The sequence below is a fragment of the Gopherus evgoodei genome, unplaced genomic scaffold (genome assembly GCF_007399415.2).
Source record: "Gopherus evgoodei ecotype Sinaloan lineage unplaced genomic scaffold, rGopEvg1_v1.p scaffold_41_arrow_ctg1, whole genome shotgun sequence".
NCBI lineage: Eukaryota > Metazoa > Chordata > Testudines > Testudinidae > Gopherus > Gopherus evgoodei.
This window is the reverse complement of record NW_022060062.1, coordinates 1,194,971-1,211,143: the sequence shown is the minus strand read 5'-3', so window position 1 is coordinate 1,211,143 and position 16,173 is coordinate 1,194,971. Positions and strand designations below refer to the sequence as shown.

General features: G+C 44.1%; 1 protein-coding gene across 1 annotated transcript in view; it reads left to right on the top strand.

The window, feature by feature from the left end:
* Positions 1-16,173, top strand: part of LOC115642559 (fibroblast growth factor receptor 3-like) — a 28,089-nt gene that overhangs the window by 1,527 nt on the left and 10,389 nt on the right. Inside the window, exons 2-9 of the mRNA XM_030546185.1 lie at positions 5,226-5,349; positions 5,788-5,975; positions 6,586-6,730; positions 9,494-9,661; positions 10,524-10,543; positions 10,642-10,790; positions 10,878-10,999; positions 12,549-12,659. Coding sequence (XP_030402045.1) covers positions 5,226-5,349; positions 5,788-5,975; positions 6,586-6,730; positions 9,494-9,661; positions 10,524-10,543; positions 10,642-10,790; positions 10,878-10,999; positions 12,549-12,659 — 1,027 coding nt within the window. The remainder of the gene's footprint in view (positions 1-5,225; positions 5,350-5,787; positions 5,976-6,585; positions 6,731-9,493; positions 9,662-10,523; positions 10,544-10,641; positions 10,791-10,877; positions 11,000-12,548; positions 12,660-16,173) is intronic.

Here is a 16,173-nt window from a genome sequence, read left to right as displayed (position 1 = left end):
AATTATGCTTGCAGAATTAAACCTAAAGGTAAAAGTAATTCCACTTCCCACTTTCCTGTGGTGTGAATCTCTCCTTGAGTTCAGATAGAAAAGTTTCATCCTCTGCATCACAGTCACATCTCTTGCACCATAGCACTTCATTTTCTCTAGAGGCACCTTCCAGCAATAAGTAAATGTTTAAAAAGCTATCGGAGGCAGTGTGAGGCCTGTTAAACCAATAGGAGTGTAATCCTTCTGTCTGTCTAGAAAAAGATCTCTCTCTCTCTCTCTCTCTCTCTCTCTAGATACAGAAACATCACTTTGTTTCTCTCTTTCTTGCCTCCTACCCTCGTAGAGCTTAGATAGATAGATATGCCAATTTATATCAGGTGAGGATCTGCGCCAGAAAGAAAGTAAAAAATAAATCAGTTCAGTGTGTCATTTATTGAAGATTAAACTCTTCAGGTACGATTGAGTTTCTATCCCAGGATTTAGGCCCGGTAAAAGTGAATGGCCAGGTCAACAGCTGGTGGCACTTGGACAGTTTACACCAGCTGAGGACCAAGCCCAGTGGATTAACGTGCAAAGACCAGAATCACAAATATTAACATTTCTGTGAAGATTAATGGGAGGAGGAGGCACACATCAGAGCCCTAAGGGGGCTCCTATTAGGACCTTATTGGGGCTCTGGGTGTTCGCAGCTTCCCACCACCCAACACAGATGTAATGAGGTTGAGTAGTGTCCGCAAAAGAGAAACTAGCAACTAATTATTCCTCAAGAAAGGCTTTTAATGACTTACGACTGTAAAGGCAACACAGACAGAATAAGAAGAACAGAACTGAAGACCAACACTGAGTGAGGATTAATATAAATGACAAATTGTACTGGAGACAGGCACAGGAACAAGTAATATTATGCATTAACTTCTTATTCCTATAAGTTCATATATGACAGACAATTAACATTGGAAACAGTTACTAGAACATGCAATGCTGCTATTTTTGATTAGCTAACAACCTTACAGGCATTATATTCACCTCCAATAGCATATAATCCTCTATGTGATACTAATACATTGATTAACTATATTTTACCAATCTTAACACATATGTATATTTTTATTTAATTAATATACTTTTACTAACTTTTATACTAACTTTATGGTAATTTATACTGAAGACAGGCACAGTGACTTGCAAAGTTACTATGATTTATAATCTGTTAACCTTGCCCACACCATGCCCGTTTCCAGCAAGGCACAAGTACATATACTGTTGCTATATAATGATTTGCTATTAATTCCTACTACTTTTAAACAACTTAAACAATTGATTGATAAACTTAACCTATAGTATTAATACAGATTTAAGATTAACCAGCTCAAGCATTACCAGACCGTTTTACCTAATACCTCACCCTATTTTCATCCAAAGATACATTACCTTTCAGTTGACCATTCCCTGCACTGGCCAGGCACAGATAGTCAGTGAAGCGCAAGTCCCTTTGGTTCAGGGGGTGTATGTGAGCCTGACAAAGAGCGATCTCTTTTAGGTTAACAACACACACACACATATGCACTTCTGCATTTTATTTATACGGTACTTGCTGGCCGTGCTTTTGAGCAAGTCAACCAATCAAGGTGGCCAGATTTTACAGGGTGGCATTTGCGGTTGTTTTGAATTAATGAACTGTGCACCTGTGACCAGCTCATCTTTCCTTTTTGCGGCTAGTTGTGGTCAACTTGCTAGACTTAAAAAACCTTAAATTGGCTTAAAGAGGTGTCTGGTTGCAGAGCATTGTAACCACAAGTCTGTATCAACCTTTACCGAGTTTCCTTCTTAATCTATAAAGCTTCTCCATAGATTATGCTTATGCTTGCAGGATTCTACTGTACTCTCTTCTTACAGCTTCCGGAAGTTTGAGGCCTAACAGTACTTAGCCTGACACTACTTGGCAGGGCTTATGCACATTAAGCACAATTTCCTCTTTTTCGTTTTCTCCAGAGCTCAGAATAGTTTAGACTTTGCTCTTTGGAAATCTGTGGCCAGCAGAAGAAAGCTGGAACTTGCAACATGCAAGTTTGGATTTTTTTTTTTTTTAATATTCCATCCTAACCTCTAATTTTTACCTCTGGTAAATGGCATTTAGATACCACCTAATGTGCCTCAAAATGGGGGAAGAGAAGACTTCCAAACATGGATGAAATAAATTATATACAGTTCATTCTTAAATGCCAGAGGAGTGAAATTCATGTGACTTATCACATGACATTTCCCAAAGAGAATTAATATTATAGAATCCTTGCTGGAATCTATAATATTGTAAGCCTGTGTGTGTTAAATGACCTAGAAGGGAATGGGGGGCTGGAAGGGGGAGACTGAGGATTATCCCTTCCCCAGACCATTGCACCGGCTTGCGTACCAGTCTAGCAAACATGGCCTTAGTTTCTAAGTGTGTCTGCAAATGTTTGTCTCTCAAGGAGCCAAGAGTGACAACCAGGGCCACCGAGAGCGGGTTCGGGCCCCACTGAAAAACAATTTTCAGGCCCCCCAGCAAGAGTGGACTGGCTAAACAGGACCGATGAAGCTGGGGAAGCCAGGGTCCCATTCTAGACTGCCGGGCCCCGGTAATTTGTACTGGCTTCCCCCGTACCCTCTCGTCAGCCCTGGTGACAACACCAAATAAACCAGAGGGATTTCCAGTATCTCACTGATTTGATTAAAGTCTGCAATGAATTACTTCATGTTTCTAATGGTTTATCAAATACACTGACTGCCCAAAATTGGGAACATCCTTCTTGTGATCCCCTGGATCTGGACTCAGCTTTCTACTAAAACTTTTCCTTAGTTATTTTTAAAAAATCTTTCCAGACACCTTCTGTGTCACAGGAACAGAGCTCTGACCCACAGTTTGAATCTGTCTTCAGATCCCACTTCCCCAGAGCTCAAGTCCCATACAATGAGGTGATGGACACTTTATATCTAGAATAGGCAAGACATGTGGTTGGATGTTTGGAGTGTTTGGATCTAGGTTTATGACACCGCTTTGCCACTTGCTTCGTAGCTGGAGGCAAGCTTTACCAGAGTTCAGATCCTAGATACTACTATGATGGATGCTTTAAAAATGCCTAGGAGAGAAGGATAAAGAGGGGTGTGAAGATGCAAGGCTATGATATAAGCCACTATAGAGACAGATCAGTAACAGGTTTAGACTAAGACACCCCTCTTCCCACCCCAAGTTCTGGCATCAAATTTGGTCCAGTTTCACCTGTAAATTACATGACAGAATGCCCAGTGAAATCTCCAGGAAGAGCATCAGAATTGAACCCATAATCGTCAGCAGCCAAAACCTTTCTTCAGTCAAAACCTTTCTGTCTTTCTATTAGGTATGCATTTAAATGCAGAGACATGCCTTGCTGTCAACACTTAAAAACAAGATTAGGAATGTAGGCCAGTCAACACTGTTACTTGAGCAGATGCTGAGATACAAAAGGTGGGGGGAAAGTATAGTTTTATGGCAAGAGTGTGACACCCTCCATTAAAACCAAGCCATGTTCGCTTCATAGCCCTTACACCCAATGCCCAGTGTAGTGGGGGAGGGACAGCTGAGTGGTTTGAGCATTGGCCTGCTAAACCCAGGGTTGTGAGCTCAATCCTTGAGGGGGCCACTTAGGGATCTGGGGCAAAAATTGGTCCTGCTAGTGAAGGCAGGGGGCTGGGCTCAATGACCTTTCAAGGTCCCTTCCAGTTCTAGGAGATTGGTATATCTCCTATTATTATTATATTATTAATGCTGCTTTTGACAGGTTAATTGTGCTCTGATCCCTTTAAAACAAGGCATGAGGATCCAGATAACAACTAGTGAAAGATGATTACAGTGGCTCCATTTGATTTCACCAGCTGTAGCTAAAAGTGCTGACAATTGGTTAACCACTCATTTTCTGCATCAGCCCTTAGTTTTCTGTAGTGTGCAGAACTGGCATCACTAGTGCCAGTTGATTCTGTGTACCAAGAATATGCTCCAAAACGCGTTGTTAAAATACTATTGACAGTTGTTCGGGGGCCGTTGGCTTCTAACTGATGTCCAGAGGCTTGGGAAGGTTAACTAACTCTGCTCATGGGGATTATGCATACCGAGCACACGTGTGTGTGTGTGTCTGTGTCTGTGTATGTATGTGTGTGCGCACGCACATGTGCACATGAATCACTTTGAGGCAAGGACGCCAACATTCATTTTCAGCCCTGCAACTGATGGGCCCCTGTAACCTTGGCAAAGTCACTTAAGGTGGACACCATTGGTCTGAAATCCAGTCAGTTAAAGAAAAGACGGGGTGTTCATATACTATACCCAAACCAGTGTCAGACACCCTGACAGTTTTGTGCTTTACGCTCATGGTTTTCCTATGGTTTTTAATGTTTGTCTCTCACCTGTTACCCACTGGAAGACACACCCATTGAGAAAGGGAAACAGATAACTATATAAAGGAAATAGTGAGGCTGACTGTACATAAAGTGCTGCCTAATACCCAGAGTAAACAAACTGTAAAAAACAGAATTTTGTTTTCTCACCGATCTCTTTCAGTTCTAGTGATCGGCAGGTAGGTGTTACTGGTAAAACAAGTAGGTTAAAGATTTGCCAAAAAAAAAACCCCAAAGGTGTGGTTCTTTAAGCTGATGGAGTCCATTTAACTTCTCTGGCCCCCAGTTGACTGGAGTATGTGATGCTATCTTATTTAATGTCTTTGAAGCACTTTCAGTTCCTCAGATGAAAGGCAGAAGATAGAAGTGCAGCTCGCAATTATTTGTTTTACCTTAGCTCCTGTGAGCTCTAGCTGTAGACCTGGTCCTCATTGTGCTAGGTGCTGTACAAACGTAGAACAAAAAGATGGTCCATGCCCCAATGGGCTTACAGCCCATTATTTATATTATGGGAGCATCTACAGCCCCCGGCAGGATCAGAGCCTGTAATACAGCCCACTGTATGGTGATTCATTGGGCTTGATTCTCACATAAAGACCACTTTACACCAGGCAGGCAGTGTAAATTGTCCTTAAAGTGGTCATAACTTACATTTACACACGTGCTGCAGCCCCAGCACGCTGGCAGAGTGGGGAGGGGGAAGAGGCCTGGGAATAAACAAGAATGAGGCCCATTGTGTTTTGCTATTTGTTCATTGATTATAATGGTCCAATGAAATATTAGCTGGTGATGTCTTATGATTGGCTGATGATTTTTCCTCCCTCTAGTTACAGCATCAGCAGTGGAGCCTAGTGATGGAGAGCGTGGTTCCGTCAGACCGAGGGAACTACACGTGCATTGTAGAGAACAAATATGGCAGCATTAGGCACACTTACCAGCTACAGGTACTAGGTAAGATTTCTCTACTTCCTCTTCACTTCTGATACACAGTCATCATCAAGATGGCTTATGTGCAATGATGATTTTGGGCTTAATCATATAGTCCGTCCCCTGAAGTGAATAATGCGGGTCCATAACCACAAACCCAGCTGGCCCTCCTTCTCAGCAAGCGTTCAAGGAGTGAATGCACTATCCTGGACATAATGCTTCCTGTTCAGGACTGAGGCATGTTGATTGGGGCAGTGTCTGGGAAGCCTGTGCTGCAGCTCCCCAGGTGTACCCTTTCTGTGGGTAAGCAAAGAGCTGTGTTCTCAGGGGTTGCTCATCGAGTGCCTTTCATGAGCCCTAGTCCAAGCTCCTGTGCAGACATTGGTAGTGGCGCTGAAAGCCACAGACAGGCATGTTCAGTGGGGAGAGGTGTTAAAAACGAGTTCCCTGTTTTCACTTCAGAAAGGTCCCGCCACCGGCCTATTCTCCAGGCTGGACTGCCTGCCAACCAGACTGTGGTGGTAGGGAGTGATGTCGAATTCCACTGCAAGGTGTACAGTGATGACCAGCCTCACATCCAGTGGCTGAAACACGTGGAAGTCAACAGCAGCAAATATGGATCCAATGGGACGTATGTCACGGTACTGAAGGTTGGTAGACTGAGTATAAAGTGAGAGGCAAGTCAGCCAGTCTAGCTCCCTGATAATGTAGGAATGTTCCCTAAAGGACGCTTTCTAATGGTGATCCAGAATTACATTATAGCATCAAGAGCTGTATTAACAGATACACTTTTGGTGTTGAAATTGTTTTTAATGTCAATGTGTTCCTCTGTAAATATTTTTCTGTATTAAGTCACCATTTATCTGGTCAGCACTTTACTCTTTTCTCTCTACATCTCTTCCTTCTCTCTTTCTCTTTTTCTTACAAGCTCTGTTTTTTCCCCCCCACACTCACCCTACTAAATAACAGTCAGTCCTGTTGTGGGGGCAATTTTTCCTTTTGATGCTGTTGCTTGCATGCTTCATTAGTGGGACAGAGTAAGAGCCTGGCGAAGGGAGCCTTTTGCTTTTACTACAGGTTGCAAACAGGAATGAACAAATAAATGTGGAAGATAGGCCACTGAGAACAAAGAAACAAAAAAATCTTCATCTGCTTTTGAAATTTGCCTGTAAATTTGTGTGGTGTCCTCAAATGTGCTGTGAATGTGGCTTATCCTCTGTTTTTCCTCTTTCTATATATGTGTATGTTTCCCCCTTGTAGACGTCAAGTGTTAACACAGCGGATAAGGAGCTGGAAATTCTGTACTTGCGAAATGTTACTTTTGAGGATGCAGGGGAATATATTTGTCTCGCTGAGAATTCTATGGGGTTTTCACATCATTCTGCTTGGCTGACGGTTCTACCAGGTATTTCCTTCTGCGCTGTGCCCTTTCTTTCCTCTTGGTGATTCTTCAGTGTTCAAATTAGAAATGCCACAGTTCTGCAAACTCTGCATTACATGGAGCAGTGAGTTTTGATCTTTAGTCGACTTCTCTGCAGAAAGAACTCTCCTCTTCAGTTTGCCGTGCAGATCTCTAATCAAAACTGCAGTTGCATGTTAAATATGGACATGCTCACAAAGCACTTTAGAGATAATAATGATTTGAACAGCTCAAGATCCCTTTGATTTAGACATGTAGTATTATTTCTACTTCAAAATAATTTCTCAGCCTGCTCATCTATAAATGGAAGGTCACAGTGAGAGTCCCTTGTAGAGATGGAGGTACAGAACCCAGGAGTCCTGGCTCCCAAGCACTCCTGGGCTGATTTTCAGAAGTGCTTATACTCTGAGCACCAACTGAAGGCAATGGGAGCTGTGTAGGCTCTGAAAATGGAGGCTGAGATGACCCCATCTTCTGCTCATTTCATGTACAAGAGTTACATTGACATAGAACAAGTTCAGAACATGCAACGGAGAGATCTGCAGTGCTGCTAAGAGAGAGAGACTGCACTGTCCCACACCCTGAAAACTGGTCTTGTGTTAAAATGGATGAACTCGTGTGTGGGCTAGACCGCATGGGGAAGGTTCAACCAGCATTCCCCCTGAAGCTGATGGGGTTCTGCCCAAGAACAATTGCAGAAGCAGACCCAAATCCAACCTTTTCTTTTTATGTAATACTCATTTTAATAGTCCATTGAATGGGCAGCAGATACATTATATTCTCTTAAATTCCCTGGGTATAAAATACATTTTGATCCTGCCTACCACCACCACTGGTAGCCCTTGCAAACAGATGTGCCCCAGAACATTTTTATGAACCAGAAACTTTGGCATTTCTAAACCCTGACATTAACTGAATAGGTGATTTTTTCATATTAATTGCCTTTGTTAGGGGTCAGAGTGTCTCCTCAAAGACTGGCCTTGAGGCAAGTGGGATCTGCCAGTTCTTCTCTCTAAAATGGCTGGTATCTGATTCTGTTTCTGCTTCTGCCATCCCCTTGATTAAAAAAAACATTTCCATTGGTTTAAGTTCAGAGGTTTACGTTATTATAAGTATCTGCCCAGATCGTATCCTCAAATTGTTGCATTGGTTTTAAAATGTATGAACTCACAACATATTTAAAAAAAAAAAAGCCCAGCTAAAGTGGAACTTGATAGTGAACTCAGATGCAAAGAAGCTCCAGGTATAGCAAACTGGAACGCGGGGTCCAGACTGCACCAACCATTAGGGAGCAGCAGATTGTAGTCATCTGCGGTGACCCTTCCACTTTCAGCAAAGAGAGAAAGGGCCTTGATTAGAGACTTCGGAGCCGTGAACCTTGGTGCTGTGATCAAATGTAGCAGTACCATCCCAACGGTATTTCATGGCATCTATACTCCCAGCCCTTTGTGAGGTCCCTCAACTGCTTCTGACTTCACTGGGGGTTAGCAGAGCTCTGCACCTGCCAGGGTCAGGCCCTGTGCAAAGGTTCTCTGCTCATCTGCTAAGCTGGCTCACAGCTATGTAGCTTGCTGCACAGTCTGTACGTGTATATATAGACAATAGCCATGCCCTGATTATGGGTGGAACCCCTGTTTTTCACATTGCTATGTTCCTTCATGGACACAGTCACTGAGAGCCTGATTCAAAGTCCAATAAAGTCAGTGGAAAGACTCATTGAAATGAATAGGCTTTGGGGTGGAGCTTGAGTGGTTCCATATGCCCTTTGCCTACGAAGGATTAGTGTTCCCCTGTGAGTTTTCTTCATTACTGTGCCCACAAGTGCAGCTGTACAACTGCTTTCAAGTCACGTGCACCCAGCTTACCCAGCTCAGCATTGAGCCCAGAGTGAAGTGACTGTGTGAAAGGAAGCAGAGTAATTTCACTATAAGGAGTTCCACTGCTGATTAAAGAATCATGGGGCATCCTCTTTCTCTTAGTATGTTTTTGGTTTTGCTTTGACCTCTTGTAAATTCAGAAGTGCCTGGACTGAAGGGAGCAAGTGGGGAATCATTCTTGATTTGCGCTTTTCTTGAGGGGGGGTTGCAGGATTGAGCTCTGAGTGCATGATGCTAATTATCTTATAGCCGTCAAAATGATTGCGCTCATGCCTGTTCAAGGGGCCTACGGGAAGTTCCGACTTTCTGGAATCCTGGGGTGGGATTTTCACTAAACTTATTGGGATAATCTGTCCTTCCCTAACTTGTCCGAACAAAATATTTACATTATGAATTATAATATAATTAAGCCAAGTTTCCCATTTATCCTCATTCAAGTATCGTGTTTTTAACCTCACCATACTTTGGAGACAGGCGTGATTCAGGTGAGATAAACTGAAACCTTAGCTTGAGTTGCCATGTTAATCCCTTGTCTGGGGCACATCTGTTGCCAGCATTGGAGTCAAAACTGATGAGTGAAATAGAGGAAGGGCCCGATCCTCCATTGTTTGCAAAAGCAAAACACCTGTTGTAAGCATTCAGAGTTGTGGATTTGGGAGGGCTCCTGGGTCAAGTCCAATGGGATTACGCATAGACAAAGATGTGTCCAACCTAGGCCTGATCCAATTCCCACTGAAGTCAATGGGAAGATTCCCATTGGTGACAGTGAGCTTTCGCTCAGGCCGTACCTGAATTTCTCGCACTACATGTGCACATGTTGGCTGCTGTTGCCTGTCCTCACCCTTCATTTCCATCTCTTGTTACTCTACAGAGCTAGTGGAGGCGGATGATTCTGGCTCCGTTTTTGCTGTCATCCTCAGCTGTGGGGTTGGCTTCGGCTTCATTTTCTTCTTCTTGGTGGTGGTCATCATAATTGTCTGTAGGGTGAAAATGACCAACAACGATGCCATGAACACCCCTACTGTACAGGTAACAGAAAGTAGATACAAGATTCCTATCCCCCCTATAGCTACCTTTACATTTCCTTTCTACATTAAGAATGTGACCCTATGTTTTTACTCAGGCTACAATCCCATTAACATCAGCAGGCCCTTTGCCTGAAGGAGGGTCAGGCCCCGTGTCTCAGTGTGTTTCACTTATTCATTTATTTTTTTCAGTGAAAACGTAGTGTGTGACAGTTAACTCTCTTTTTAGTTTGCAATTATTGTTTGTCAGAGGCCAGCAATTCCACAGAGCCCTGGGCTTACCTAGGACTAGTAAAACAGACTTTTAACCAGCCCTGCTGGCCGCACGTAACAACACCTCAGGGAAGATGGACCTTCCAGAGAATAGCCTACCGTCCTGTGCCCATAGCCAGCGTGAAGGGGAGGAGTGGGAAAAGAAGTGTATTCCTGGTCCTGTTCCCACTGACGTCACTCGCAAAACTTCCACTGATGTCTGTGGGTCCAGAATTGGGCCTTCTTTCCACAAGGGACAATGATGGCACTCTGTGCAATAAAAATCCCATCCAGCCGTGCATCAGGGACTGGCACTGCAGAGCAGTAAGCGTAGGAATTAAAAAGGACTGCAAATCCTGCTGGTTCAACCTCTCTGGCTGTAAACCACCTATTGGGAATGGAAAGCTGGGACTGACTCCATGGACACAAACACACTCCATGCATATAGGCCAGAACTTTAGCTGCTATAAACTGATGTAGCTGGTGTAAATCAATAGAGTACTGTCTTCAGTGAGGCTGCTCTGGTTTACACTGGCTGAGGATCTGGCTCTGCATGCCTAGATAGATACACTCCCATAATATGAGACTGATATTTTTAATTTCCAGGTTACAATTGATTGTAAGTCTTCAATATTCAAAGATTAGTTCAAAGTGATTTTCTTGGCTGGTTCCTTTTCAAGCACCGCTGCATGTATCTGACACAGAGGCAGTTGGCAATAACATTTTATTTGCTCTATTGAAGCCGGTGTCATTGGAGTCAAACCCTTCCATGAATTCCGGTACCCCGCCGGTCAATCTCACCTGCGTCTCATCCAGTGATGGGCAGAAGCTAGCAAATGTTTCAGAGCTCGAGCTGCCTGCTGATCCCAAGTGGGAATTAACGAGATCTCGGTCAGTCAAACGTGTCATTCTTCTGTCTTCATTCCAGTCCTCAGCCCGGTCACATATTAATTCATTTGTTTGTGTCTGTCACTTCAGCCTGACTCTGGGGAAGCTTCTGAGTGAAGGTTGTTTTGATCAAGTGGTGATGGCAGAAGCGACTGGGATCGATAAGGACAAGCCAGACAAGGCCATCACTGTAGCTGTCAAGATGTTAAAAGGTACAGAGAACAGCACCATGAAGGAATGACAGGAGTTGGGGATGTTAGGCATTTGCCCTTGGCATTTATCTTGGTTTGGGGTTCATTTTTTATTTAAAAAATATGACTAAATAAAAAGAGCAAACCTAAGGCCAAATTCTCCCTTTGGCTTTCATAACTGATGCTTGTTTCCACAGATTTCTGTTAGGGTGGGTCACAGGAACTGATAAGTGTTATCTTAAGGGTAGCTAAGTGGATACAGCATTGGACTTGGCTACAGGAGACCTGGGTTCAGTTCCTAGCTCAGCCACAAATTTCCTTTATGATGTTGGACAAGTCACTTTCTTTACCCTTTGTCGGAGCACCTGGCCTTTAAAATAGGGATAATGCTTCCCTATCTCATGGGGGTATTGAGTATAAAATCCATTCAGGATTGTAAAGTGCTTGTCTACTTGGGTGATGAGGGTCATATAAGCACTTCAATAGATCTTCCTGTCAAATTGAACCCTGGCCAAGCTCCCTGAGATTACATCTCAACAGTTTAAGAAGAGGCAAAACAATGGGATTGTTGGGTTCCTCCAGATTCTCCTGTTTTCCCTGCCTAAAGCACTGAAGCTGCAGTAACTTGACTAGCTGTGGAAAACACCTGGAGGGGAGTGGCATGGCTAAGCCAAAGCAAGAAGTGCGGAGGTTCTGCACAGTATTACTACTAATACCAGCTGCAACTTTTTTCAAATGAAAAATTTTTCCATGAGAAAGTGGGTTTTGACAAAACCTCATTGGTCAATTTTGATTAAACTTTTTTTGATGGAGAAGATTTCAACATTGCCAAACTGAAACATTTTGATGTTTTGTGTTTTGGTTTGATTTTGAAAACTAAAAAAAAAATTTGGTTTTCCAATTTATTCTGGGTGCTTTTACCCCACGATTCCAGACATATTTTACCTGCCCCTGATTCTTTTCCAGTACGAAAAAAATGGGAGAAAGTTTGTTTGTATGTATGTAAAAAGGTGAGGTAGAGTGGCAGTGAAGCCCCCAAAATCCTAAAACTGAAGTTGACAATCCAATTTTTTTTTCAGTTTCTAAATATCAAAACAAAACGCACAATGTTTTATTTCCATGTCAAAATTTTTCCGAACTTTTTGTTTGGCAACAAGTTTTGATGTTTCAAGTTTTCACTCTGATTTGGGACAAAAGCAAATAGAGCGGTTAAGCACTGGAATAAATTGCCTAGAGGGGTGGTGGAATCTCCATCATTGGGGATTTTTACGGGCAGGCTGGACAAAAACCTGTCAGGGATGGTCTAGATAATACATAGTCCTGCATGAGTGCAGGGAACTGGACTAGATGACCTCTCCAGGTCCCTTCCAGTTCTGTGTTTCCTGATTAACATTTCCTGCAGGATGACTTGCTCTCATAAATGCTCAGATGGCCAGCCTCCGTTCATTGAGTGTATAACATACTGTATAGTACTAATGCAATCTAGTTATGCTTTTACTCTCTCGACTCTTAGAAATGCCTATTCCCTTCATAAGTTTCTTTCTCTTTTTCCCCCCCTCATCTTCTCCAGATGATGCTACTGACGAGGATCTTTCTGTCCTGGTGTCCGAAATGGAAATGTTGAAAATGATTGGGAACCACAAAAATATCATTAACCTCCTAGGCACCTGCACGCAGGATGGTATGTTTCAGAGAAGGCCATATGCAACCATCGTACTTCATGATTTCAGTGGGAAGCAGTCCAGGGCCGGTGCAAGGAAGTTTCGCACCCTGGGCAAAACTTCCACCTTGCACCTCCCACCCAGCTAATCTTGCCCCCCCATGGCAGCTAACTCAGCCCCCCACCTGGGGAGACCCCCCCGCAGCAGCTACCCCCCACACCACGACAGCTAACCCCTCTGCACCCCATCCCCCCATGGGAACTAACCCCACCCAGGGAGACTCCCCCTGTCCCCCCACGGCAGCTAACCCCACCCGGGGAGACTCTCCCCCATCCCCACAGCAGCTAACCCCACCCGGGGAGACTCTCCTCCATCCCCCTGTGGCAGCTAACCCTGCCTGGGGAGACCTCCCCCATCCCCGCCACAGAAGCTAACCCTGCCTGGGTTTTCCCCCATCCAGCTCACCTCGGCTCCGCCTCCTCCACTGAGCATGCTGGCACTGCTCTAATTCTCCTCCTCACCCAGGCGTGCGGCGCTGATTGGAGGAGACTTAGAGCTGGGCTGTGTGCTCAGCGGAGGAGGCAGAGTGGAGGTGAGCTGGGGCGGGGAGCTGTTCCCCTGTGTGTCCTCCCCCCATTACTGCAGGCAGCCCTCCCCGCGCGTCGCACCACCCAGCTCACCTCCACTCCACGTGCTTGCCTGAGGGGACTTTTAGGCGGCCCCAATCACTAGGCACCTTAGGTGGCCGCCTAGTTTGCCTAAATGGTTGCACTGGCCCTGAAGCAGTCCCATTCTGCTCTGTGGTACACACAGTACTAGCTCAGCCTTATGTGCACACAGTTGCTTTTCTATACATCTACTGCAGGTTTCTGGCCCAGCAAGCAGAGAGATTTCCCCCTGTAATGTAATATTGTGCTCCTGGCGCCTCTTATTCAGGCTGTGTAGAGGCCAGGAGGATTTCACCCTTTCTTCATGCATCTGAATTGGCCACATGATTAATTGTGTGCACAGACATAGTTAACTGCTTTGCTCAGTGAGAAGTTGGGTGGGTTTTAGATGTTGGAGCAAATATATATATGGTTCTACCTGTTATCGATACTGGTTTTTCAAAAGCTTTTCCTTATTGTCCTCCTCTTTTGGGGAAAAAAGTGGAGCTGGAAGCAGAGAGATTGGTGGTTTGTCTGTCATTTATTATTATTTACTCTCTGAATGCCCAAAATATGCTGGCTTTAAGTCCCAACTCTGTGGGTTTAGGCAATTCACATAATACCCTCTATGTCTAAGCCTTCCCAGCCATCAAACGGAAAGGATAATGCTCACCCACAGGGCAGTGAGGCAGCTGAGTTAATGTTTGTGTGTCGGTTCTGAAGAGAGATGTTTGTCAGTGGCCGCTTGGCTAGGGAACCTGACCTGAGTCCTGTTCCTATCTGACTTTCTTAGGTACTTTGGTGGCCCTCAATACTATAGTATCTGAGCACCTCATAGTCTTTAATTCATTTATCCCCAGAACACCCCTGTGCGGTAGGGAAGTTCACAAACGGGGAACTGAGGCAAAGAGACAAAGTGACTGACCCAGGGTAACACAGGAACTTTGTGGCAGAGCTGGGGCTTGAATTTGCATTTCCTAGGCTAGTGTTCTAACTATTGGCCCTTCCTCTTCAGTGCTACATTGGCTGCTGACCTGCCTCATAGACTCTACATCAGAAGGGACCATCATGATCATCTAGTCTGGCTTCCTGCACAATGCAGGCCACAGAATCTCACCCACCCACTCCTGTAACAAACCCTTAACCTATGTCTGAGTTATTGAAGTCCTCAAATTGTGATTTGAAGACCTCAAGGTGCAGAGAATCCTCCAGCAAGTGACCTGTGCCCCATGCTGCAGAGGAAAGCGAGAAACCTCCAGGGCCTCTGCCAACGTGCCCTGGAGGAAAATTCCTTTCCGACCCCAAATATGGCGATCAGCTAAACCCTGAGCACGTGGGCAAGACTCACCAGCCAGCACCCAGGAAAGAATTCTCTGTAGTAACTCAGATCCCACCTCATCTAACATCCCATCACAGACCACTGGGCATACTTACCTGCTAATAATCAAAGATCAATTAATTGCCAAAATTAGGCTATCCCATCATACCATCCCCTCCATAACCTTATCAAGCTTAGTGTTGAAGCCAGATATGTCTTTTGTCTCCACTACTCCTCTTGGAAGGCTGTTCCAGAATTTCACTCCTCTAATGGTTAGAAACCTTTGTCTAACTTCAAGTCTAAACTTCCTGATGGCCAGTTTATATCCATTTGTTCTTGTGTCCACATTGGTACTAAGCTTAAATAATTCCTCTCCCTCCCTGATATTCATCCCTCTGTTATATTTATAAAGAGCAATCATATCTCCCCTCAGCCTTCTTTTGGATAGGCTAAACAAGCCAAGCTCTTTGAGTCTCCTTTCATAAGACAGGTTTTCCATTCCTCGGATCATCCTGGTAGCCCTTCTCTGTACCCGTTCCAGTTTGAATTCATCCTTCTTAAACATAGGAGACCAGATGAGGTCTCACCAGTGCCTTATATAACGGTACTAACACCTCCTTATCTTTACTGGAAATACCTCACCTGATGCATCCCAAGACCACATTAGCGTTTTTAACAGCCATATCACATTGGCGGCACATAGTCATCCTGTGATCAACCAATATTCCAAGGTCCTCCTCCTCCTCTGTTACTTCCTACTGATGTGTCCCCAGCTTATAACAAAAATTCTTGTTATTAATCTCTAAATGCATTACCTTGCACTTTTCACTATTACATTTCATCCTATTACTTTTACTCCAGTTTACAAGGTCATCCAGATCTTCCTGTAGGATATCCCGGCCCTTCTTTGTATTGGCAATACCTCCCAGCTTTGTGTCATCCGCAACCTTTATTAGCACACTCCCACTTTTTGTGTCAATGTCAGTAATAAAAAGATTAAATAAGGTTGGTCCAAAAACCGATCCCTGAGGAACTCCACTAGAAACCTCCCTCCAGCCTGACAGTTCACCTTTCAGTACGACACGTTGTAGTCTCCCCTTTGACTACTTCCTTATCCGCCTTTCAATTTTCATATTGATCCCCATCTTTTCCAATTTAACTAATAACTCCCCATGTGGAACCATGTCAAATGCCTTACTGAAATCGGGGTAAATTAGATCCACTGCGTTTCGTTTGTCTAACAAATCTGTTACCTTCTCAAAGAAGGAGATCAGGTTGGTTTGGCACGATCTACCTTTTGTAAAACCATGTTGTGTTTTGTCCCAGTTACCATTTACCTCTGTCCTTAAGTACTTTTTCCTTCACTTTTTTCCCCCAAGACCTTGCATACTACAGTTACTCGGATCACTTTTTTCCCCTTTCTTAAAAATAGGAACTTTGTTAGCAATTCTCCAGTCGTATGGTACAACCCCTGAGTTTACTGATTCATTAAAAATTCTTGCTAATGGGCTTGCAATTTCATGTGCCAGTTCCTTTAATATTCTTGGATGAAGATTATCTGGGCCCCCC